The sequence below is a fragment of the Lactuca serriola genome, chromosome 3 (genome assembly GCF_051521515.1).
Source record: "Lactuca serriola cultivar US96UC23 chromosome 3, Lser_US96UC23_V15, whole genome shotgun sequence".
Taxonomy (NCBI): Eukaryota; Viridiplantae; Streptophyta; class Magnoliopsida; order Asterales; family Asteraceae; genus Lactuca; species Lactuca serriola.
In genome coordinates, this window is record NC_136410.1 from 19002185 (window position 1) to 19030079 (window position 27895).

Consider the following 27895-nt stretch of genomic DNA (forward strand, 5'->3'; position numbering starts at 1 on the left):
AAATTCACATGGATAGGAACACAAACACCATAAAATCTAAGTGTCATAAGGTTTCTCTTCGATTCATGAAAATGATGGTGAGGAAACGCTTTCACTAAGTAGATTTTAGGTAGATAGAAAGTGTGATATTTGCATTCTCAAAGTCGTTAGTGGAGCGTGTGTGGCTAACCAGCACACTAACATGGACTTGTGAGGAATGACAAAGGTCTAAACAATTGATACTATAATTACGACATCCCTTTTCATAGTTCTGAAATTGTTTAGACACACATGTTTGCTATCTAAGGAATGGTGTATGGTTTTGATTAAGTTTTTTTATCAAAGCATCTTGTATCAGAAGTCTGAACTTTGGTAAGAAAGTCAATAAAGTATTGATTTCTATAAGTCCAGCTGATTTCTGAGTACATGTCAAAGCTAGTGGGAGCATAAGTGTTACGTTGATAATTCTCATGTTAGTGGGAGCATGATAATTATGATAAGTGTTGCAAGTTAGCAATGTTAATTATAGAAGACAAAAGTTTCAATTGGGAAAAAGTTGTTTTGCTATAATTAAGGGAGAGGAAATTATACTTCATTTCAACTCTAAAAGCTTAGATTAAGGTTTTAATCATCTTTAGTCAAGTATATATATATATATATATATATATATATATATATATATATATATATATATATATATATATATATATATATGAATTTTATGTTGGAATGGCCCAACATAAGGAAATTCTATATATGGGTCCATTATTTGCGTTCTAAAATTCGATTATGATTACGACATCCCTTTTCATAATCTGAATTATGAGAACTTGGCAAATAGAAATAGAGATATCATAGCAAAAGACCGGTCCAGTATCATATCTTTATGTGAGACATCATGAATCGTGTCCCATATGCTTTGGATATAGGATCGATTGCATGTGCTATAATATTCATTTGTTCTAAATTTTTCCAAATGCCTAGAGCATTAAGAGGGAAAAGTACTAGGGTCTGAAAGGACAACTTAAAGGTCAAGAACATGCCATGTCAAAATGTAACTTTTTAGGACCAAAGAGCTCCATAAAGACATCCAAAACTAGATCTATGTGATAGAGGGATAAAGTTGCAAGCTTTATACCTTAAGAAGGTTGCAAATTATGTAGAAATACCAGATCCAAGTGTTTTCTCTCCTTCAAGATGAGCTTAGCTTCCTTCCTTCTTCTTCTAAGGCACCAAAATACACACTCTAAGCTTGAAAAGGCTCCTCAAGGTGAAACTAGGGTTGCATGGACATATGAGAGGGATGAAGGAAGATAAGGTGGATGAAATGAGGCCATAAGAGTGCTAAAATATGAGTCACACCCTAAAAATTAGGGTTTCCATATCTGGAAAGTACGCCCAACGTATACTGATCTACACCCTGCGTACTACGGCGCACCCTAGTACGCCCAGCGTACACCACGTACGCATGGCGTACTCCCAAGGCGAAAATTACAACAATGACACTAGGGCTCCTTTTGCACACTTTCTTGAACTTAGGGACCAAAATGCAACATAATGAAATTATTGGCTAGAAATTAGAAGTACCTTATCATCGGGATGTTACAAGTTGTTTAATAACTGATTTCCAGGTTGTTCTTCGGATCGAGGAAAAGCCCGTGCATGACTATACTCGCATCGAAGGCGTTTGTTTTAAGACTATCGCTAAAACACTTTTTTAAATAAATGTATGATAGTAGCTTTTGTATAGGTTGTAAGACTTATATTTTAATAAATAAAATGAAAATTTGCCTTGAAATTTAGGACGTTACAGACTTTGTGAGTGTGCATATAACTTTGGGGTTCCTTGCAATGTAAGGCAGTTAGGCGTTCTTTTCTTGGATACTTTCCTACGATGACTAAGTGAGACACTTTTCACTTTGTGACTTATGACTTGTTAGGTTGGACATATGAGAATGTTTTTTTAAATGGTGAGATATTGATTTTGACTTTAATGATGTGTTTTTATTATGAATATAATGATGCTATTTTGTTTTTGGTTATATTATAGATAATAATTTATGACTTATTTGGGAAATATCGTGTTTTATCAATGATTAAGGACTTAAGAGTTTTTCAAGGAATTAATGACTTTCCCAATTGTAGATGAATTTAGAGTTAACTTTTACCAGGGGTCTTCTATAAATAATTTTTAGGGATTTGCCATTGATTAACGAGAATGTGCAAAGTCTCTTGACTTTAAACGTGTGAAATTCCAGTATTACTTACTAGGCATTCTCAATGCCTAACCAATATTTTGACATGTATTCACGTGATAGTTGCTAATAAAGACTTAGAAGATGACTTGGATATTTAGAAGTTTATTTGGTTGTGTGGTTTTTTGAACTTATGTAATGATGCCATAATTGTTTCACATTCTTAATACCTAAGATTTGATATTACTAAACTTGTAATTCAAATACTATAGGGCCGGTCCATAGGTTTACCATGTCCTGGGCGAAAGGACTTAATGATGCCTCCTTTTAATCTTAGCAAACATATATACAATATATCATTATAAACAAAAATGTGCCACATTCTTTATTCAAAAGTATTTTGTCCAAACAAAAACCAAAAATTTGCAAAAATCACTTAAAATAATGTCTTCGTTTTGTCTTTTGACACAAAAGCACATCTATACAAAAATCACATATAATAAGTGTCTTTTTCATGTTCATGATCGAAGTAGTTGGAAATTTTGAATAAAGATTTGATAAATGAAAAGCAAACAAAAATGAAATTTTTATACTCTAAAATCTAAATTGACTCTAAAAACCAAATAACTACCCTTATCCTATTAGTAATTTAGAAATTTTAAATTAATAGATTATAGGTATCTTAAGTGTACTTCATAAATGGATTGTCGGTGCATTCAGTATTTTGTAGAACAAAATCACCCTTCCATATAACCTTTTATAGTTTAATAAAAAGTATTTTGCAAGAATGTAAAAAAAAAAAAAAAAAAAAAAAAAAAAAAAAAAAACCCGACAACTATTTTTATCAATTTTACAAATGAAAAAAAGAATTTTTTTTACAAGTGTTTTATAAGTATTACAAGAGAAACAAAACCACCAACAACAATTTAATACAAACAAAAAAAGAGCTTAAAACAAAGCAGAAAAGTTACTGAGCAGGAGCAATCCTAAACTTCATGAACCCAAAAATGGCAATGAACTTTGTGGGATAACCTATAAAAGGCAATTTACTTTGAGGGAAATTTTACTAAGCAAAAGATTAGCAACAAATATTACTCACAACCAACAAGGAACTGCGTGGATTAACCACCAAAAAAACAATGTACTCGAGGGGAAATCTACCAAACAAGAAATTCAGTAAATACAAAATCACATCAGCCTAAAGCCCCAACAAACCACTAGAATGATAGATTTACTTTGAGGGATTATCACCAATACACAATGTATATGAGGGAATCGACCAAAATAGATTCCATACACACAAACAATTAGAATAATATGCATTAATTTCACCAATACATAAACTTGTAACGAAAATACAAATTTTGCACATAGCTCAATAAAGAAAATATAGATTCTCTGAAAACAAATAAAGTCTCAAAATGTATATGTATTAAATTAGACCTTAGATAATGGATAAACAAACACAATCTCATATAAAACTATTTTTTATAATCAAAAAACAAAAAGAAAAAAATATCAAGAACTTTATTTAGCTCTAGAGAACCATGCTTAAATATATGAGATGAAAGAGAACTTATTTGAATCATCTTCCCCAGAACCCATCTCCTCATACGCCTCATCTTCTCAACTTCATTTATTAGTTGTGTTGCTTAGGAGACCGAGAATTCAAAAGCGTGCCAAATATAACTTGCAAATTGAAATTCCCGCCTTCAGTTTTATTAGATCTTCCTAGCGTGTTGCCTTTTTCATTTGGAAAGTGGTATGGACTACAACTTTTAGCGAATGAAAAGCCTTAGCCCAAATGACCTACCAATAACAGGCCTCAGAAATTTGATGCCCCATTATAAGTTGCTATCCTGGGCTATGGCCCAGCTCGCCCTAGGCTTGGGCCGGCTCTGTATGTGACCTTCTTTCCACAAATGACAGTTATAAAATGATAAATGATTTAAACATTGAGTAAAAGAGAAAAGGTGTTTTAGATATGATATCAGAACATTTGTTTAAGTTGACTACGTATTAGAATTAATGTTTATATTTGAATTATAGGTGCTCTATATGTATTTGAATACTTTAAGGCAGCTCACTTACCTTAGTTTAGAAAGTGAGATTTTATGTGTTTAGGTTTCTAATAATTTAATTATTAGATTAGAACTAACATGTAAAATTTTTGACAATGGGTTTAGGTTTCTAATTGTAAACCTACCACCGAAAGAAAGGGTTTTGGCTTTCCACAAGATGAGCTTAGCCTTGAACCTATCTACCTTAGGGGTCAGTTCTTGTCAAGTTTCATGTTTTCCCCAATTTGTAGACCAAGACAAGTAAACAAGAATTTTGAGGCCTCATAAATCACAATTGAGATGATTTTCCAAGTTCGTGATTTGAACATCTTTTGTCTCGATACCAAAAACTTTGGTTTTATTATAAATGACATTTAACCCGGAGGATAGGTAAAAGCATCGAATAACTCTCTTGATATTTAGGATGTTAACCGGTGACCATTCTCCTAAAATCATAATGTCATCAGCATATATATAATTGGACTGAATCGGACCATTATTAGGAAGGGATAAACCATGGAAAATATCTTTTTCACAAAGAGTTTTCATTACCAAATGCAAATGATAAACAAGAAATGTAATATAGTGTCTCCTTGTCTAAGAGTATCCACAATGCAACTAAGTATAAGAGTTGAATATGATGATGATTATGATTGAATAAGAGTTGAATGGAGTGTGGGTGATGACATTGAGTAGAGTTGAATGATCATCAATAGAAGGAATAAAATGGTGATTAGGATTGAATACATGTTTAATGAGTTATAAGTGGTGTTGTATAGATATTTAATGGATGATATGACAATACATCGAACTCTATATGCCCTTACACCTCACTTTAAGGGGAATTCTTAGGGGGTAATTAGGACCCGTTGACTAACATTAATGCCCTTCCGGATGCAAGGCTCCTCAAAATCCACCTTATCCAATGAGATCTAAAATTCATACGCATGTACAACGAGATAAAGCACACAAAGCAAAAATAGACTAAGTTGGAAATTAAAGATTAGTGTAATTCTCATATATATTGTTGGTCTTTGTAATTGTATTCATGCATTTTGCTTCTTGCTAATTACTTACGATTTTTAATAAAACTAGATTTATCTTTTTTTTTTTAATATAGAATTTTGCATCCGTCCATCTCATACCCTTTTTGCATAACCGGGATATTCAATTGGTTGATGTGGCCTGTGGGTCACGTGGTAATCAACCGCGGTTATTGGAGTTGAAAATGAAATCATGTTGTGTTGTTAGGTGGCTCTTCTTCAATCCTAAATCCTCAATCTCATACATACTTTTCTCTTTTTACGAATTTCATTCTTAATTATTTTGCTGTTTAAAATATCTCCTGCATCGAAATTAGAAGCCACCAAACCAAAAACAACCAAACTTTCAACTTCACAAATGGAAGAAAATTCTTCCGATGAGATCCGAGCTCCGCTCATACAACCCGTCTACAACGACGGAGATGCCTCTCTTCCGTCATCCTCGTCACCGACGGACATGACAGGACTGAAGAAGATGGAGGAGGAGGAGAATTCTCCGATCAAGCAGGTGGCGTTGACCGTACCTACCACCGACGATGCATCCCTTCCAGTTCTCACCTTCCGAATGTGGGTCCTCGGGACGCTTTCCTGCGCCCTTTTGTCTTTCCTCAACCAGTTCTTCTGGTACCGAACCGAGCCTCTTAGCATCACCGCCATCTCCGCTCAGATCGCCGTCGTTCCACTCGGTCAACTCATGGCGGCCAGAATCACTGATCGTGTGTTCTTCAAAGGGTCACGTTGGGAGTTCACCATGAACCCTGGCCCATTCAATGTGAAGGAACATGTGTTGATCACCATATTTGCAAACTCAGGGGCAGGGACTGTGTATGCGATTCACGTGGTTACAGGTGTGAAGATCTTCTACAAACAGCAGATGACTTTCTTTGTATCATTGATCGTTGTTCTTACCACTCAGGTATCATCATCATCATCATTAATTCCTCCATAATTGTGCTCAAAACTTGATAACATAAACAGATAAGTAAATCTAGATCATGGAGATTGTTTGGTTTAGATAATTATACATGGTGTTTGATTGAATCTGATGAAGAGGAGTGGTGGATGTGATTAGGTGCTGGGGTTTGGATGGGCTGGAATATTCAGAAGGTATCTGGTGGAGCCAGCTGAGATGTGGTGGCCATCTAATCTCGTCCAAGTTTCGTTGTTCAGGTAATTAACCACATCTTTAATATTTAACCATATTCATTAGATACTTTAATTAAGAAATAACAAAAATTGGATTCAAATTTTAATATTAAGCAGGGTTGAAAAGGTTATAAAATTTCTATACGTATTAAAAATGATTATGTATAAACCAATAGCTAATTAATAAGTCAAAAGATGATGGAAGCTAAAAAAATATATACGTATTGAAAATTAAATTATTGTGTGTATATAAAGAAGATGACAATTATTAATACCCGTGTTCGTCATGTGGAATGGGTTCACTTTGTTTAGTACAATTGAATCGTGAAAGAGATGATGATCATTTACTTCATTTAAAAGAAAAATGTTATTATACTCACTCATATAAATTATCAAAATTATAGGATACATACTATTTCATTCTTCACTCTAAAGGGTAAAATTTCCCAAAATATAATCAGAATTGATTTGCATTTTCATGATTAAATGATATTTTATTATTATACTACTGTACTATTTACTTTTATATAAATAACTTTATAAAAATTTATGATTCTTAACAAAACTATAACAAAGGCAATTAGGCAAAAGTTTTAACACTACAACGGCCTCATATATATGATCAATACAAAAATTGCAACCGAACCAAAAACATAAACCCTAAGAAACTGATCTTGTTTTTAAATTGAAAAAATCGGTATTGTTTGACGGTTTTTCATTTTAATTTTGGGTTTCGGATATCTTTTACACCTTAATATCGGTAATATTGAAAATACTCCTTCACTTTCTTAAAGTATATTTCTCCTTTCTGGATAAACATGTTTTAATTAATATATGACATTTTTTATTTGTTTAAAGATGAATCTACAAGCAAAGTATACATGCATAAAAGTCTCATACTTTGACGTGTATGTCTGTCTCTCTGTGAGAGAGAGAGAGAGAGAGAGAGAGAGAGAGAGAGAGAGAGAGAGAGAGAGAGAGAGAGAGAGAGAGAGAGAGAGAGAGAGAGAGAGAGAGAGAGAGAGAGAGAGAGAGAGAGAATAATTAATTTTGAATTGCTTAAGTTAAAAGAGTTGACGTAATGTTGCAAATTTGATTTTTCTATTATTTGCTTGAAGTGTACAAAAAGACGTGACACCCATGAGTTGACATGCACCAAGTGATATTCTATTTCCATTTTGTAGACTTGCTTCCTCACTCACGTTAATAGTTAATACAATACCCATTAGTTTAACATCATATTTCAAGGACCAATTATTAGTTTAAGTTGTGCTTTATTATTGAAATTGATTTTTATTCATTGATTTATAGCAAGAGGACTCATTGGAAGTGAAGGCAATCCTTGTTAATCCCAAAAATAAGATTATTTGTCATTTACTAATGCATGTATTATAAATTAAAGATTTAATTGCCATTTTACTAATGCATCTAATATATTTCAATCATTTAAGGTGAAAAATTATAATTTTTATCATTTAAGTAAAATTAACCATTTGAGTATAACACGGTCATACATAATATTTTTTATTTATACACAATAATTTGTGTTTTAAAATATTGTATTGTATAATTTTATGAAAAAATAAATTGTTATATACGAAAAAACTGTACAAATGGCTTTAAATAGTTAAAAAAAAAAAATTATTAAATATCATTGCCTACTCAATGTAAGGATCGAGGACCTTGAGTACATAATATCTTAAAGTATGTTTATGGTACAAAACTGGAATGCAAATAAATATACTAGTGTTTCATGATTTTGTCTCCACCATGATGGGGCCTAGCTAGAGAGGAATCGAAGTATATTATGATTTATCAAAAAATAAAAGAAAAGAAAAAGAAAAAAGTATTGACTTACAACTAGTTAATTACAACACCTTATTTTTATTTTCTACCTTAGGTTTATGCATGAAAATGGATGAATATAATAATAACTCTAGTGTTAATTATTACTATATTTATTCATTTTTCTATCACTTTCATAAATTTAATGATAAATTAAAAAAAAAATGGGCTCTGAGAAAATTTATGATCGACACGTTCATATACACTTATTTGCACTGCGTTTTTAGTTTTTCAAGGAATGGAGATAAAAAAAATGTGAATTATTAGAGAGAGAAAAATGAGAGTTACTACTAACATACTTATTGTATTGGTTCTATGTAAAACGTTTTATACGATTCAAATAAAATTTAAGTTTTCTAATCGATCAATAAACATGATTTCAAGATTTTGAAGTGCACCCACTAAAACATATTTAATTATGAAATATCAATATGAATAACGTGTACCTTTCAATAAACTAATACAGTATAACAATTATACTTGAAATTCAAAACTTGATTTGCAAATGTAGTAGTTTACCAAATTCAAGCAACAAAATTCAAAGGTGGTTGTCTTCTAGTGCATGGAAATAAAAATGTAAAACGTGATTATTATTATTATTATTATTATTATTATTATTATTATTATTATTATTATAATTATTATTATTATTATAGAAAATTTCGAATTTAACAATTTTCTTTAATTACTTTGTAAAAAATAACCAAAACAAACTCAAATTACAAAATTAGGCACCAATATCGCAAATGAATTAGAATGTTTTAAATATTTGTACATTCACAAATGAAATGCCAAATCTCACATGGTTCTAATATATTTGAGATTTTGGTCACTAATTTTGTAATTTAGGATTTTTTTTTTTTGCTATATTTTACAAAGTAATTAAGGAAAATGGTTAAATTTGTAATTTTCTATTATTATTATTATTATTATTATTATTATTATTAAAACTTATCTGAAATAATAAAAGAATATTGTTCAAACTCTAGAAAAAATCTCGAAGTGGACAAAACTCAAAAGTATAAGGGACCATCCGAACGTCATGAAAATGACAAATATGTATAATTGCATGCAACCAGTGAGTAATATATTGATCATTGATCCAATTTCCCTTTCCTTGACTATTTTTCTACCACATAAAATTCAAAAAAGAATTCAGCCATAGAAGAAAATAGATTTTGGTTATTTTGAACTATTTAACAATTGTGAATTAAAATTGTCTATAGAACTATTCAATTTTGATATAGAAACCACTTTGACCTGTTATATAATGTTAAAATGGTCATAATATAGAAAATTGTCAAAGTTTTTATTGTAACAAATGTTCAAAATGATCTGCAAACCATAAAATTTGAACAAAATATAACTGGTTTTATATATATTGTCCTCATTTATATTAATTATTATATCATTTGTATTTTATTTTAACAGGGCTTTGCATGAGAAAGAAAAACGACCCAAAGGGGGATTAACACGTACCCAATTCTTCCTGATTGCCTTCATTTGTAGCTTCGCATACTACATATTCCCTGGCTATCTTTTCCAAATGTTAACGTCTCTCTCATGGGTCTGCTGGATCTTCCCTTCATCAATCATGGCCCAACAAATAGGATCCGGACTCCATGGGCTCGGAATAGGTGCTATTGGGCTCGATTGGTCCAGTATCTCAGCATACCTCGGAAGCCCATTAGCAAGCCCATGGTTCGCCACTGCCAATGTCGCCGCCGGTTTCTTCATGGTCATGTATATCATCACTCCCCTCGCCTACTGGTTCAACCTCTACAACGCCAAAAACTTCCCCTTCTTCTCCGATGGCTTATTCACCGCCGACGGCCAAGAGTACAACATTACAGCCATCATCGACGAAAATTTTCACTTCGATAACGACGCTTATCAGAAAGAAGGTCCTCTCTATCTCAGCACTTTCTTCGCCATGACTTATGGCGTCGGATTCGCTGCTCTCTCCTCCATGGTCGTTCATGTCTTTCTCTTCCATGGAAGGTACGTAATTATGTTAATTATAAACCGATCATATCATTGTACGTACACTTTTATGATGATCTTGAAATAGATTCTAATTTCTAGATTGTTTTGTTAATCATGCATACATAGTGAGATATGGGAGCAAAGCAGATCGAGTTTCAAAGATAGGAAAATGGATATACACACAAAACTCATGAGCAAATACAGACAGGTGCCTGAATGGTGGTTTTGGTGTATACTCGTTGTGAACATTAGTCTCACTGTATTCGCTTGCGAGTATTACAACGATCAGCTCCAGTTGCCATGGTGGGGTGTCATTTTAGCTTGTGCGATCGCCATTTTCTTCACTCTCCCAATCGGCATTCTCACAGCCATTACTAACCAGGTAAACTTCATCTTCTCCGATGATTTTACTTTATTATTTTATTTAATTCCTGCATGCATGTTTTAATTTGTTCTAGCTAATTAAACCTCACTGGTTTATTAATTTCAGGCTCCGGGCTTGAATATCATCACGGAATATATAATCGGGTACATTTATCCGGGATATCCAGTCGCAAATATGTGCTTCAAGGTGTATGGTTACATCAGCATGACGCAAGCAGTGACTTTCCTTCAAGATTTCAAGCTGGGACATTACATGAAGATCCCACCAAGATCTATGTTCATGGCACAGATTGTGGGAACCCTGATAGCGGCTTTAGTGTACTTATGCACTGCATGGTGGTTAATGGAGACGATTCCGGACATCTGTACACCGGCATCTGACGTGTGGACTTGCCCAAGTGACCACGTGTTCTACGATGCGTCAGTGATATGGGGTTTGATTGGTCCACGGAAGATCTTTGGAGACCAAGGAACCTACAGCATGATCAATTGGGCTTTTCTGATGGGAGCAATAGCTCCGGTGCTGGTGTGGTTAGCCCACAGGGCTTTTCCGACGCAACATTGGATCACACTGATAAACATGCCGGTGTTGATCGGTGCGACGGGGAGTATGCCACCGGCTACGGCGGTGAACTACACAGCTTGGATATTTGTAGGGTTTTTATCGGGATTTGTGATGTTCAGATATAGGCCGGATTTGTGGCAACGACATAATTATGTGCTGTCAGGAGCGTTGGATGCAGGGTTGGCGTTTATGGGGGTTTTGTTGTATCTTTGTTTAGGGTTGGAGAACATTGGTTTGGATTGGTGGGGGAATGATCTTGATGGCTGCCCTCTAGCTTCTTGCCCTACAGCTCCTGGTGTTTTCGTCGACGGTTGCCCTGCTTTGCAATACTGAATGAATGTGAATATTGTGAGGTTGTTTATCCAAATCCCATCAAATGATGTATTTATGTGAATCAAATGTTTACAAACATGTGATTTAATTTGCTCCATCAATTCCATCATACATACCTTTATATATCACGACACAATTTGGTCTCCTGTAAAAGACGGTTGACAATGTAAATTATTCTGTTATTTGATTTGATCCGATTTTTAATAACAACTATCTCAAAGAATTAGGCATCCTTCCATACATTTAATAAGAAATCAGGTATATCATATGTATAACCGATCTTTTAAAAACAGGGACCCTAAAAAATAAGTGTTTCAACTATCATCGGTTTATACCAATTTCTACACCGGATCGAACTCGGATGGATTTTGATAGTTTAAACCGGTTTATTGGACTTTAATAGTTGGATCAATATGAAACTTATGATAAATGGTTTGTTAAAAAGCATATTTCTAAAGCAAATTAAATGGTTTGATCGATATAAAACTTATAATTATGTGTTTTTTAATGTGCTTACATTGATCTACCACTTATTGTTATGTGTTTTAAATGTTTAAACTTGTGAATATCAAATTTTTGGTTTTATATATATATATATATATATATATATATATATATATATATATATATATATATATATATATATATATATATATAACAAAATAAACAACACATATAAATTCTAGAAACCGGTTTAACCATCGGTTCAACTAAAAACATGTCGTGTTTAAAACATTGTGTGCATTAATCCATAAAGTAAATGCAAGGAGCGAGGACAAGCCGACTTAAATTCATAATTATGAGTGTCTATTGACTTTTACTATCCCGACGAAAATTGATTGAATTTATGAAAAAGAAATTAAATATCATCTTATTTTTTGTTACAACAAATTTTCCTGTCTAATTAAATAATAACATGTATAACATTTAATACTTATTTAATAATATTTTAATATACTAATATTTACTGGGTATGAAAATTTGTAGAAAATTTGTAAAAAGTAAAAGAATATTTAATGTCTCAAAGAAATTACTAAAATCTCTGCTACATCGTTATTTACCCAATATAATTAAGTTCTTTGGGTTGACCCGAATAGCCCAACTACCAATAAGCCCAAATCGTATCATACGTACACAACACAGATAATTCGTCGGTAATCGATTCACGATCAAGGTTCAACTTCAACGGTTTCTGTTGCTTAAAAGGTCAGTCACTATTGCTTAATTTCTTGATTATTTGGTTTTTGTTTGGAGATTGAATACTGCGTACTGATTTCGTGACCCAATGGTCTCAATTAAATCAATTTTTTAATGATTTCTTGCCCTTTGAGCTTATTTAGGGCTTTTTTCTTTTTGGCTGTATTTAGTTATGCTTTTTTTTTTAATGATTATCGTAGGGTATCATTATTTGCATATCTTTGTATTTGCTTTTATGTCTTTGTATTTGCTTTTTCTTCGTTTGGTTGGATGATTGTTGTATGCTTTTTCAGAGTATTGGGTTTAGCTTTGGTTTGGTTGATATCCATGACAGTAATTTGTATTATTCACATTCTTGGGTAAAGAGAATGGATTGGATTTGAATCGTTTATCAGATTCATGGATCAGTACAAACCACTAAGATAATATTCAATAAACTAAAATAAAAAGCAGGCTAGTCCATCACTTATATACTTATTACGTTAAGGGAGTGTTTGTTTTTTTTGTATGCAATCTGCGTGGTCTTTTCTATCTGGGCTACTGTGCCGTGCAGACATTAGCCTTCGTAGATTGGTTGTTTTTTAAAAGACTGCAGATTTAAAAATGTATGTACGCCCTCTCCTTGGCGCAGATGTGGACCAGAGTCTTCTAACATCTTCAGACTTCTTCTAGTTAAAAAACATATATATTTTTATTTTTTTTTAAGTTTTTTTTTAATTTATAATTTTTTTAACTTTATTAATGATAAACAATTTGAAAAAAAAAATTACAAAACTTAAAAAAAAACTTTTATAAATAAAGATTTATTACAATAATAGTCGTTGAAGTTGTTTATATAAATATGAAAAAAAAAATCATAATATATTCTTATATTTTTTTGCCAAATTTTATAAAACATTATTTAATACAGTATCGTCAATTTCTCGAGAAAATATTTATGGTACGTTTTTAATGGATTTAATTGGAAAATCGAAGTTTATTTCCATTCATTTATGTATCAAATTCTTTGATCACTAATTATAATGTTTAGTTATAATTTTGCAACCAAAGTTGTTGGTTTTTATCAAATATATACGTTATTTCATACCATTTTTATTTTTATTTTTATTATTTATACAATAATATATAAAAGTTGATCTAGATTCGTTAATTATTTATAACAAAGTTATAAAAATATTAAAAAATCACTTTGAAGTTTAAAAAAATCAATTTATTTAGATTTCAGTTTATTTTAGTAGCCCGCAGATGTTAAAAAAGCAAACAGTCTTCTTTTTTCAGACTGCAGACGTTTGGTCCACCTCTTATACTACAGAGATCTACAGATATGGTCTGCAGACTGTAGACATTTTGTCTCAGAAAAAACAAACAGCACCTAAATATAACCCTTTTAATTAGTTAATATCCAAAATAGTGTGTAAAAACTTTTTTTAAGGAGAGTAAACGGATACTCTATTGTACTTTTCTATTCTCGTAGGTTTTTTGTTTTTTCCCCTTTCATACTAGCAGGGGTTTTTTGATATGTCCACTTCTAGACTAGCAGGGGTTATGTGTTATGTCCCCGTATTCACTTGTAGGGGTTTTATGTTTTGTCTCTTCTTTACTAGTATGGTTCTGTTAGAAGGGGTTCTAGGTTTTGTCCCCTATTAATGTTTAACATAAGTCTGTAAAAACTTGTTAATTATCTAAGAAGAATAACAATATAATAATGTTGATATAATCAAATAAATTGTATTTGGTGTCATTTCTCGATTCAAATTGGGCAAGTTCTTGTTAATTATCTAAGAAGAATAACAATATAATAATGTTGATATAATCAAATAAGTTGTATTTGGTGTCATTTCTCAATTCAAATTGGGCAAGTTCTTGTTAATTATCTAAGAAGAATAACAATATAATAATGTTGATATAATCAAATAACTTGTATTTGGTGTCATTTCTCAATTAAAATTGGGCAAGTTCTTGTTAATTATCTAAGAAGAATAACAATATATATATATATATATATATATATATATATATATATATATATATATAGTTCGAATGAGGACACTAAATAATGTAAGAACGTCAGAACAATTCTCAGCCAATCATTTCATTTAATATATATTTATCAATTAATACTTTAAATATTATTAGAATATACAATTAATTGTGTAAGGATAAAACTACAAAAATAAAACTATATTAACAAGGAAAGTGGAGGTTACGGAGGACGACTTTTAGGGATAATAGTTAATTTATTAATTTCGTATATATTTCCTATTTTAAGGGATTTTTAATGGATACTTATTATTTTATTCTAAAATGTAAAAATATTTCGAGCTTTCAAAATATACTAAAAGTGCAAATTCATGTGCTTAATTATGATTCTTAAGTGCGGTTTACTTATTTTATAAAGAATATAATAATGAACTTAAAGTGTTAATTATCTAAAAAGAATTTGCACTTTAAGAATAACAATATAATAATGAACTTAAAGTGCAATTATATCAATATAATAATGTTGATATAATCAAATAACTTATATTAATGAACTTAATTAAGATTCTTAACAATATAATAATGTTGATTTAAAAAAACTATAAACACTACATATTCATCTTAAAAAATATCAAAAATAAACACTACATATTCTTCTTATAATATCACGTTGTTTTTTATTAGTCTATCTCGTAGTTATTCATCATGGAATATTTAATATAAGAGTTGTTCACATATGAATATAAGTATATATCTATGTGAATGATATCATCTTCCATTTAGAATATATAGAAAACATGCACAAACAATATTAATGATGGAATATTAAAAATCTCATTAAAAAAACAAATTAATATGCATTTAAGAATATATTTTCATTCATAATAAAATGAAAAAAAATAACCTAATTAAACTAATATCCATAAAAGAATTATATATAATTTTTAATATTTGTCTACTAATAAACTAATATTACGTAAGAATTAGAAAGATAAGTATGTAGATTCACACATGTGTTATCATTTTTAAAATCAATATTTAACATTCAAACACAATATCTTAGTGATAATATGTAAAAAAGATGTCATATCTTTTATTTTATTTTAACGGAAATAGAGAAACGAGACTACAAAAGGCATGGTATCCTTACTTAAATTTTGGATAAAATTATGGGTATATTTATTTTATTTTGATGGAAATAAGGAACATCAATAGATGATATACTTTCCTTCCATAAAAATAGGGCTTGAATTTAAACTGATTATTAATGGAATCAATGGTTGTAGCAAATACCTAAAATACTTCTTTTAAGTATTTTTTTAAAAGATTAATTATACAAAACGATTGGTTGAGAATTGTTCTCACATTCTCACTGTAAATACTATTCTCAAGTGAACTTAATTATATATATATATATATATATATATATATATATATATATATAGAGAGAGAGAGAGAGAGAGAGAGAGTGTTAGGTTCATATATAAACCTTAATTATTGTGTGAATGTGTGAACCAATGAGAATTTAAAAAAACAATAAATGATTAATTAAATAAGTAAAAGGTAATTTTGGAAGTTTGAATATAATTATTTACTAACCAAAAAATGAAGTCGTATATTTTCCTTAAATTATGGTTTCGGTTACAAGCATCCAAGAATACTAATTACTTTTTTGTTATTTATTAACTACTGTTTTTTATTGTATAGACCATGTTAAATTATTCTTCAAACCATTTGCAGTTAATTTTTTTTTCTAGAATGTTAATATTATTCTTAAAGAATATTAGTTGTGGTCACTGTTAATGGATATTGATCCAAAAAAGTTGAAACATAAAGAATTTTAGGCCTTGTATTCTTCAAGAATTATTGAATTCTCAAAGAATTCTTCAATTATAACAAATTAATCATGTTACAGACTTTTTTATTCAAACTATTATTTTCGATAATATATAGTGTACTATACCATATTCTTAAAGAATACACAAACAATAATAAACAAAACTGAAATACAAGAACGAAGGTAGCACTCATTCTAAAAGAATATACTCCAATTGATGATATTAAAAAAATAAATCATGCTAAATGATGAAGTTATTCTTAAAGAATTTAAATATGCAGAATATATTATATCGTATTTTTAAAGAACGCACGGATAATATTAAACTTCTCTTTTTACAAAAATTAAATGTGGTTGCAATCGGTTACAGAAATCCATTCAATACATTCCTTATTGAGAATTAATCAAAATATAAATTATGTCTTTATAATAATTATTTTTAATTTCTTATTAAAAAGAAATGTTTATGTGTGTTGTGTTCCATTGTAATTATGGTATACCATATAATCTTAGCCATATACACATCTAAATCTAATGGTCCAAAACTTGTCATACACTCACATAATATATATCATTCACATTTAATCCTAACCCTATATATATATATATATATATATATATATATATACAGAGAGAGAGAGAGAGAGAGAGAGATTACATGATGATGCAACAACCAATAGGACCAATTAGCACTGCAAGTAAAACATAAGATACTATAGTAGCAATATCTTTCCACCTAACAAAGTTTGTAATTTCTCCAGCACCATCACTTCCTTTACCAAATTGTCCATAATTGTTTAGTTGACAAGATACAAGGCATCAACTGATGAGTTTATAGACACTGACAAAAGGTACCCTAAACACACTGGTGTCAAGGGTTTTTAGACAAGAAAGTATGGCTCAAAACGGAACATTCATAACATTTGAACCATCCACATTTAATCTTAATTTTGTGAGTGTCTTGCAAGTGAACATACTAAGAGGCAAATCACACTTTAAGTTGTATATCAAGCTCACAAAAACTTAACATAACTTCTTCATTTATCCATTTTGGCACATGTGGGGTCTTCATTCAAACTCTCAGAAAACTATAACCGGAATAACTTAATTTGATTTTGTAGGCATTAGTGAAAATGTGTGCAAGAAGCCTCATCATGCAAAAGACAGCCTATCCAAACTCGCTCTTCTAGAACTCATTTTTAGCCTTGCTCTTCCTGATACTTTCAACACACAAAGACCCAAACACAAACTCAATGAACTGTGTGTATCATAATAGAGACAAAATTTAGTTTGATTTCATCAAAGATCCAATGGAACCCTTTAATAAATAAACAAGTAATTGCAACAAACAGTAAACTACAAATTTGACAGATTTATAGCAGCATGTATTTTAGTCTAAGCACCAAATTTGTTAGAATCATAACAGTAAATGGTTTAGAAGCAATAAACTTGACAAAATGACAGCAAGATGTGTTTTCCAATTTTCAGAATAAGCATCAACCATAGCCAAGAAAAAGTTATACAATAAAAAAATATACACCAATCACAAAGAAAAAGGACAACAACAAAGTTTTGAAAATGACTATGATCGTTTTTTTCTAATCAAGACATAATTGGTATTGTCCAACGGCTCAACAATTTGATCATATTAATATATTATAAACATTGTTTAAAACACATAATATATCCTTAACAACAATTAAATTCGAATTCATCAATGATTTTACCATTAGCAACCTTATATAGTAGAAATCTATATGATTTCGAACCACATTACTTTCTTTATTAGTTTTATTTTTAAAAATTCATTTTAAGCCTATAACTGAGACATCATCAGATTTTGGAACGAGTCTCCAAACTTTGTTTCTTTTGAATTTAGCAAGTTCAGATTGCATGGAAACAATCCAATCGGGATCTTCCAAAGCAACCTTTACTGACTTTGGTTCAATTTTCGAAATGAAAACATTAAACATGCAAAAAAAATTATACACATTTAATACCTCATTTTTAGCACGAAGTTGAGCTCTTGTCAACACTCCAACTTGAGGATCACTAAGAACTTGTTCTCTTGGATGATTTTGTGTCCATATTTCCATTGGTGGATATGCAGGATCGAAATCCAAAGGTGCATCTTCGAACATTTCATCCGTTTCTGAACCTTCACCTGCATTAGACACATTATCAGTCATATCATGAAAAACATCAGTTTGATCATTTGAATTAGAAGGAATAAATCTAGTTTACTCACCCTCAACAATTGCATTGACATTTTGATCCTCCCCCTCGACATCTGCAGCCGAACATCCATACTCCCCCTCAACATTAGCATTCGAATTTCAATGCTCCCCTCGACATCAATATTCGAATTCAAGTGCTCCCCCTCCACCTGATCACCTTGCAACGTTATTTGACTTTCAACATGTATAAGAGAGTTTGTTGTAGAATGTAAATCGACATTGACCTCAGTTATTGTCGAATCATCAGAATGCTTCGATGCTTCAGGAATCTGATTATCATTAGCATTAATTTCTGCATCTATTGCCCTGTCAGGAACACCAAAGATTAAGTCAATCAAAATCCAAATAATTCATAATTTGTGACTCATCATTCGTTTCAGTGATGATTGGCTTTTGTGCAAAAGTCTTTTCGATATGCTTAACATAGCAATTATCAAACGTTAGATTAAAAGTTTCTTCAATCTTCCTTGTTCAACCCCCGATATGCAAACTGAGTTGATCGAATATCCTAAAAATATCCCCTCATCAGCTTTGGACTGAAATTTCGAAAGATTATCTTTGAGATTCATTATGAAACACCTACAACCAAAAAGATGGAAAATTTTCACATTTGGTTTTCGATTTTTAATGATTTCATATGGGGTGATATTAAAACGAAAATGAATAAATGAGTGTTTTAATTGAAACATGTTGTTGAAACCGCTTATGCCTAGATATACTATGGAAGATTCGCATAGGTGAGCATTGTAAGGAGATGAATTATGTGTAATCCCACGATCAGCCAGAAAAGAGTCAAAAACTTGATTCTTGAATTCAGAACCATTATCACTTTTGATTTTTCTAACATTCTTGTGCAAACTGAGTTCAACGTGTTTGATGAAATCGATCATTACTTGAGCTGTTTCTGACTTCTGACGAAGAAAATAAACCCAAGTAAATCGTGAAAAATCATCGACAATAACCAATATGTACTTCTTGTTGAGAGTTTCAATAGTTGAAGGTCTACAAAGGTCAATGTGAAGAAGTTCCAAAGGTTCAATGATCTTCGAATCGATGACAATTGGATGACCTTGACGATGTTGATTTCCCTGCTCACATGCTGCACATAACGAATCATTATCAAATTTTAAAACGGGTAAGCCTCGAATAAGATCATTTACCACGAATTTGCTCAGATTTTTGAAATTCAGATGAGATAGTCTTTGATGCCACAGCCAGCTCAAATCAGACGAAGCCTTCGAAAGCAAGAAAATAGAGGGTACTCTAAGGATGGGCTTGATGTCGAGAGTGAACATATCACATTTTCTATTATACTTGAGCAAAACTTCTTTGGTTTCTTTATTCGAAATGATAGTACCTTCCTCATCGAAGACCACTTGATTAATAATGTCCACAAACAGTTGTGTAACACTTACCAAGTTGTGTTTAAGACCTTCAACATATGCCACTCGATTGACTATGAACTTTCCATTTGTGACTTTCCCATATCCTTTAACCTTGCATTTCTGATTATTTACAAATTTTACGACTCCAACATTTTCCAAACTTCGATAATCTCGCATATTTTCCTTTCGACCTGTCATGTGACGAGAGCAACCACTATCGATGTACCAGTGTTCATCGTATTGCTCGTCACTTAACACGTGTGATCAATTAAAGAATTTAGGTCCCCATGGCTTTTTGGTTCCTTGGTGATTATAATGAAATGCATTATGAAACGATGAACCTAACACCCAATTCTGAACCTTGGATTTTGAAACTATCTATTAAGTCAACTTCGATAGACTTAGGTATCGAAATGAAATCATTCATTGGTTTAGGTTCGACACAGACTTTTCCTTTTTCGTCACTAGTTCGTTTTGCCTCAACTTTTGATTTGGGAACTTCTTTCCATTATCAAACTGAAGGATTGGGTTCCAATGACGAAGAACTTTTAGTCTGAGACATATTCAAGTAGCTTTCGTAAGCAAACTTGATTTCTTCTTGAGAAAACCTTCCAGATTGATAGGATTTTCCTTTTCCTTCGAGCCAATGATTGATGTTCTTTGCGTCAGACTTCCCTTTTACGAATAAAGCTTTGATCCACTGCTTCGAAACAGGATTGCGAAATGAAGGTTGATTTGGTGTAAAAGGTTCGTTTCTAGTACTTTTGACGTTCAATTTTTCGAGATCTCTTTTTGGAGATGATGGTTTGTCATGAGTTAAAAAATGGTTTTGAAAAAGTTTGTTATAACCAACAGATGTTCGATCACAAACTTGTTGTCCATTTGAAAAACGTCTTTGATGTTGAAATTGATGAACCAAATCTTTAGCATCCAAACATTCATGTATCTTAATAATACCATATACATATGAATCATTTGGGACCTTGTCAAATTCAGAAATCTTCTTCTCATAGTCATAGGATGTTGAATCTATTTGGGACCTATGATGTTCCTTACTTATGCCAGGGGAAAGATATAAATCAGTCAATTTAGCATACAATCTTTTAGCCGAGTTATAGTAGATGCTACGTTGTTTTAACAGAATACAACTATCCAATCGCATCTTATCCCTATCACAAGTAACATTATTTAGCTGAAATTCTAGATTGTCTATTCTACTCTTCTTCGACTCCAATCGTTTTTTAGTTTCTAACGGTAAAGATTTTGATTTTTCAGCATCACTACTAACAAAAATAAGCAAGTCATTAACATACGTAATGGTCATCAAAATCATATATAACAAAATCATATGAACTAGAAGGAATATTAAATGATTCGATAAGAGAACATACCTTTGAAGTCATTGGAGACTTGTGACCTGCAGTAGAAACGATGCTTTTTCCGGTCACCTTCTCCTCATCTTCACTTCCCTCTTCATACTTCGGATACATGGATCCATGTGTGGGGTTCCTCATTTCTTCATCATCTGATCCAGAAGACCAGATTTGATAAGTGTCATCCCCATCAACACTTCCCTTAGCTACAAGAGACATCCCCTTTGTCCTTGTTCTCACTTCCTCCAGCCTTTCGACATAGTAGGCTTCATCCTTCACTCTTTCATTCTTCTCCCCTTTCTTCCTCAACATGCACTCTGCAACCATATGATTCGCATCATTACAGTAGTGACAGTCAAAACCAGAATCTCCCTTTAATTTATTTTCCACCTTCTCTTCAGTAGTCTTACTCTCTTTCTTCTCAAACTTTGACTCTTCTCTTACATTCTTCCCAGATGAGTTTCCCTTGAAATCACTTCCTTTGAACTTCAGATTGAATGGCTTCTTGAAGAACTTCTTGACTTTGTTATTTGAGTAATATGCCACAACTTCGTCATCCAAGTTCATGACAAAACCTTCATTATCAGAACCATCATCATCATCATATTCGACATCAGGCTTTTTTCCAGACACATTCGAAACCAATGTTAGTGGACCACCCAAAATCAGTTTTCCTTATTCAACAATTTCGTTAATCTCGCTTTCATGGGCTTTTAGAACATTATAAAGATCACATAGTGAATAGCTGTCGAAGCTTTGTTGTGTCTTGATCATTAAACTAATGTTCATCCACTCCTTTCGAAGTCCCATCAAGAAAGTAAGATTATACTCAAGAGTCAAATGATTAACCCTAGATCGACTACACTTGAAGATTAATTCATTCAGACGATTATAGTACATCTCAATGCTCCCATTTTCCTTTTGTTTGAATTCACCTAATTCAAGCAGACACTGTTTAACAAAACTTTTTCTTGTCTTCTTACTTCCCTGATACTTCTCTTTCAAAGTATCTCAGATCTCCTTTGTTGTTTTACAACCACAGACATAATTGTAAACCACCGGTGGAAGAGCACCGCGAAGTTCATGCAAGCATCTTTTGTTATTTGTTTTTAGTCTCTCTGCTTGTTATGCAACGCTCGGATCAGAACTAGCAGTTCCAACTTGATGTAATCTTTCACTAGGACGTTCTCCACCAGTAATACAACTCCAAAGATCTTCATCAATCCTATTGAGATAGTCTTCCATCCTATCTGCCCATTGCTCATAATATCCAAGGATTAGCATCAGAATTTTGGTTGAAAATCCGAGAAGATGATAAAAACTAGTCACTGTGTTCATGTTAAAGTTCGCCATTAATGTAGGGACAAAAATGATGAAAAGCTTCAGAAAGAGGAATCTAAGCAATGAATCTTTTGACCTCTGCATATAGGTATAAAATACATATACAGTTTAAATCGAATAAAACATGTATATTTTGTTCATCCAACATAGATATCAAGAACACAGATAATATGCACACATAGCACGTAATTTATATTAAATACTTCATATCTATGTGTAAGATGAAAGTAACTATGCACTCACTTGTTAAAGTGACGACTCGTAATTCAGGCAGCGCTTCGCTTCTAACAATTTTATTTTCCTTTGACGAAACTTAGTATCATTATTACTAGATTTTTGTCTAATATTTATTGCGACTAATTATTAGTCTAAATTCATCCTTAACTCATAGTCTACGTCATGATCTATCAAGTAGTGAACAAGTAGTGAACAACCAGGTAGGATCATATCGAAGGTAGGGTCCATTTGTTATACGAAGTATACTGTTTGGAAAGCCCACTTTAAACACCACACTAAATCACAGCCTAGACATCATCTCCGTAAGTAGATCAATCAGTATAATAACTTTGACTCACTGATAAATCTTGTTTATAGGTTCATAGTAACGATAATGAACTTAAACATAAATTATACTTAAAGTAGGGTAAGCATAATTCACTTACAGGGGGGTTTAGCTAGGGATCGAGCTCTGCAGGGGTAGAAATTCTGAGCCGAAAGCTCTTCTTCTCGGATCCTTTTAGCACTCCGAGCTTCGCCTCTAACACTCGGGAAGTGCTAGGGAAGGGAAGGGGCTAGGGGGTATTTGAGAGAGAAAGAATGGGGAAGGTGTGAGAAAATGAGGTGATTTACGTCTCTATTTATAAGCTGGAAATCATGTGTACGCGGAGCGTACATAACTGATACGTTGGGCGTACTGCAATACGTTGGGCATACTGTAAGTTACGTTGGGCATACATGGACAGGTGGCACCATCATGTGGCAAGGCATGGGGAGAAAGCAACGGACAACGGTCCAGATCTTGTCACGTGTCAGCTTTAGAGCTTAACCCAAAAATTATTTATCTTCTAAATTTCGTAACTTTCGCATACGGGCTCCATTTTTGACGTTCTTCATATCCATGCGTAGGTAGCGACGTGATCTGCAACTTTCATTTAGACTCCATAGATAATTCGACTTTATTTTTAAAATTATATTTTAACAGACTTAGACAAATAAAGTCCGTTAAAAATTCTTAACTTTTTCATCCAACGTCTGTTTTCGTCTGTCTTTATATCGTTGAACTCCTATTAAGGAGATCTTCAATTCTCGTTTAGATTGTGTTGGCTAAAAATCGATCGACCCAAAATTCGATTTTCGGGCTACATACTACTATGTCAAATCTTAGAAAAATCATAAATTCCTCTAACAAAGTCATATTTTGATGTTCTCTATATGCACGCTTTCGACTTAATGTATACAATGACTTTCATTTAGATTGCTAAGCCTAAAAAGTATTTTATCGCAAATTCACTTTATACATAGAAACCGTCCAAGAGATAAAAGGATAGGGATGAAAGCGAATATTTTCCCAAACCAGAAGGACGATTCACATAATTTATTATATCTTCTAGTATAAAGCCTTGGAACTCGTTGCTTGAACTGTCGCCTAAGAAAAAGAATGGAGCCTCAATCAGATAGCACGGACGAAATAGCAAGCATCAAAGAAATTCGCCAACAAATCCAGTCTCGTATTGAAACGCTACGCAATTCTCAGCTTGAAATTATATCTTCTCTCCAATATGGTGTAGTTCCAGACATTACCTCGTCTCTCGATCTCCATCTCAAGGTCGTTTCCTCCTTCAATGGCCGCCCTTTCACCCCTCTTCCGAACCCTCTTCCCGCTCCTAACCCTAATACTAGACGACGCATTCAACCACCACCCCCTGCTCCTCCGATCAAAATCCCAAAACTTTCCGATGATTTACACCCAAAACCCTCGACGGAGGGTTTTGCAGGGGATGAAGGTGGGAGTGGAGCTACGCCGTTGGCTACTGTGAGGTCAATGGTGGCAGTTTGCTTGTTGGAGAGGGTTCCATTTACCGAGATTGATTCGGCGTCGATTTTGAGTAAGTTGGAGAGCGATAGTTTCCAGTCTGTTACGGTGGCGGAGAAGGCGGCGTTGAGGGAGGTGGCTGGAGGGGAGACGATACTAGCGGTGGAGTTGGCGTTGAGGTCAATGGCAGAGGACAACGGCGGGGTTCAGTTAGAGGAGTTCAAAGTGAATGGGAAATTTAGGGTTTTGGTGAAGGGGATCGATAGAACCAAATTAGTCAAAGAGTTGCCAGAGAGTAAACAAAACGAATCAAATTCAAATAATTCAAGTGGTGGGAATGCGATTCAGCAAAGCTCTAGGACAATCGGCGATGGCGGTTGGATGGGGCAAGGAGACCCTAGTCAGTTCGGCGGCGGTCAGATAATGGGGCCGAGGGGTATGATGGGGATGCTAGGGAGGCCTCGAGGAATGGGTGTTAACCCGATGCATAGACCACCACCATCAATGGGTGGGATGTATTCACCGATGCATAGCAGCGGTGGTGGTTCAAACGGGAAGCCACCGAGAACAGAGGAGGACGATCTTAAAGATCTTGAAGCTTTACTTAATAAGAAGTCTTTCAAGGAGTTACAGAAATCAAAAACAGGAGAGGAGTTGTTGGACCTCATCCATCGTCCTACTGCAAAGGAAACTGCCGTTGCTGCAAAGGTTCTTGTTTCATCTTCTTTTTTTCATCTTCAAATGGCATTCATAAGAAAATATAACTCATAACGCCATGATTATGATTATTTCAGTTCAAAAGCAAAGGTGGTTCTCAAGTAAAGGAATACTGTACAGCTTTGACTAAAGAAGACTGCAGACGCCAATCTGGTTCTTTCATCTCTTGTGAAAAGGTTCATTTCAGGCGGATAATTGCTGTCCACACTGACATGAACCTTGGCGACTGTTCTTTTCTTGACACCTGTCGTCACATGAAGGTGAAATCATCATCATCATCACATGATGTAAACCTTTTTGTTTTGATTTGAGTAATTGAGTTGGTGTGTGTGTGTGTGTGTGTGTTTATATATCTGGCAGACTTGCAAGTATGTGCATTACGAGCTTGATTCAACACCAGATGTGGCACACATGAATATGATGATGGGTGTTTCTGGACCTTCAAAGCCATTAAAGCCTCAGCGAGCTGAGTATTGTTCAGAAGTGGAGCTTGGTGAATCACAGTGGATTAACTGTGACATTCGGAACTTCAGAATGGACATACTAGGACAATATGGAGTGATAATGGCTGATCCACCATGGGACATTCATATGGAGTTACCTTATGGCACCATGGCTGATGATGAGATGAGGAATCTGAATATCCAAGCATTACAGACTGATGGTCTTATCTTTCTTTGGGTAACAGGAAGAGCAATGGAACTAGGACGTGAATGGTATTATATCAATTTTTAAATGGTTTTGATATATTGATATATGATGCTGAATGTTTTGCATTGATTTAATTTTGTTGTAGTTTGGAACTTTGGGGATATAAGAGAGTGGAGGAAATAATATGGGTGAAGACGAATCAACTTCAAAGGATAATAAGAACAGGGAGAACTGGTCATTGGTTGAATCATAGCAAAGAACATTGTCTTGTTGGGATTAAAGGAGATCCGATTGTCAACAGGAATATTGATACAGATGTCATTGTTGCAGAGGTTCGAGAAACAAGTCGTAAGCCTGATGAGGTGACCTTCATTCACACTCCTTCATTAATACATCAAGAACAAGAAAAAGCTGGGATTTTATTTATTTATTTGAAAAAATAAAAAAAAAATGTATATATGTTTGTGTCAGATGTACCCTTTGTTGGAGAGGATAAGTCCAAGAACAAGAAAGCTGGAGTTGTTTGCTCGGATGCACAACACACATGCAGGGTAAAAGATTTTTTTTTTTTTTGTTTTTAGATTATTATATTATATTTTTCAAGTTTGTAGAAAAATTTTGATATATGATGGATTGATTGATTAGGTGGATGTCACTTGGTAATCAGTTGAGTGGTGCACGGCTGGTGGATGATGGGCTGAGGGCAAGATTTAAGGCGGCTTACCCGGAGGTTGAGGTGCAGCCAGCATCTCCGCCAAGGGCGTCTGCTATGGAAGTGGATACAACAAGTCCAAGTCCATTCAGTGAATCAAAACCCATGTCTGCTCATTTTTCTTCTGAAGCCAACTATGTGGCTGAATCAAATAAGCCCATGGATGAATCTTGATTGATAACACCACTCACTTGTCAGTGTAGCTACTACCAAGCAAGAAGCCATTGTTGACTTGTTATAAGAGAGACCAAAGCGTACAACAACATTTCCACCTTTTTTGCTTTTAGATGTCTTGCACAACATTTGAAATTATTTATATCGTGTTATATTTATTGACCATGTGGTAATTATATTATAAGAAAATGAAGAATGATTAGGTTACAACCACGCAGCATCTTAGCCATACAGTAGTTATATAAGCAGTTTGTATTGTTGGTGATTTTAGTGTTTACCTAGTTTTTGTGTAATAGAATTTGTAAGATGTCAAACTTTGATTCTATACGAGTTGGGGGATTCAGAGTGCACATTTGTCTAAGTTTTTGGTAGATGAAGGAATCCAAATTCTCTAGTTTTTCATGTCTTTCAGTCTATGCCTAGAATCAAAGTTGTTCCTTGTAAGATTTAGCCCAATATCAAATTCAAAAAGTGAATTGCATGATCCACTCGGGATCTAAGACCGATTTTGTGGTTCCGGAAACCACCCCATTTGTCATAAACACGAACATTGGACTTAACCAACGGTATTAGACCCAATCATATATCATATATGGGTTTTATTTGATGAATTGGATTTTAAACTGGCATTTTTTTAAACGGTCATTTTCGGTATCCAAATTTTCTTTATATTTTGATGATTCTAAAGATTATTCGAACTTCTACGGCCATGAAGCTCTCAGT

At 33.1% G+C, this 27895-nt stretch overlaps 2 protein-coding genes across 2 annotated transcripts; both read left to right on the plus strand.

Annotated features, from left to right (window-relative positions):
• Positions 1–5445: 5445 nt before the first annotated feature.
• On the plus strand, positions 5446–11746 carry OPT7 (oligopeptide transporter 7). Its single transcript, XM_079029350.1, has 5 exons — positions 5446–6193; positions 6350–6447; positions 9700–10269; positions 10381–10636; positions 10745–11746. The coding sequence occupies exons 1-5, from the start codon at positions 5636–5638 to the stop codon at positions 11534–11536; spliced, it is 2274 nt and encodes a 757-aa protein (XP_078885476.1). The 5' UTR covers positions 5446–5635; the 3' UTR covers positions 11537–11746.
• A 12764-nt stretch (positions 11747–24510) lies between these two features.
• MTA (mRNAadenosine methylase) lies at positions 24511–27522 on the plus strand. Its single transcript, XM_079029352.1, has 6 exons — positions 24511–25626; positions 25713–25895; positions 25996–26351; positions 26432–26648; positions 26758–26837; positions 26932–27522. Exons 1-6 carry the CDS (start codon positions 24544–24546, stop codon positions 27170–27172), a joined length of 2160 nt encoding a protein of 719 aa, XP_078885478.1. The 5' UTR covers positions 24511–24543; the 3' UTR covers positions 27173–27522.
• Positions 27523–27895: the final 373 nt, after the last annotated feature.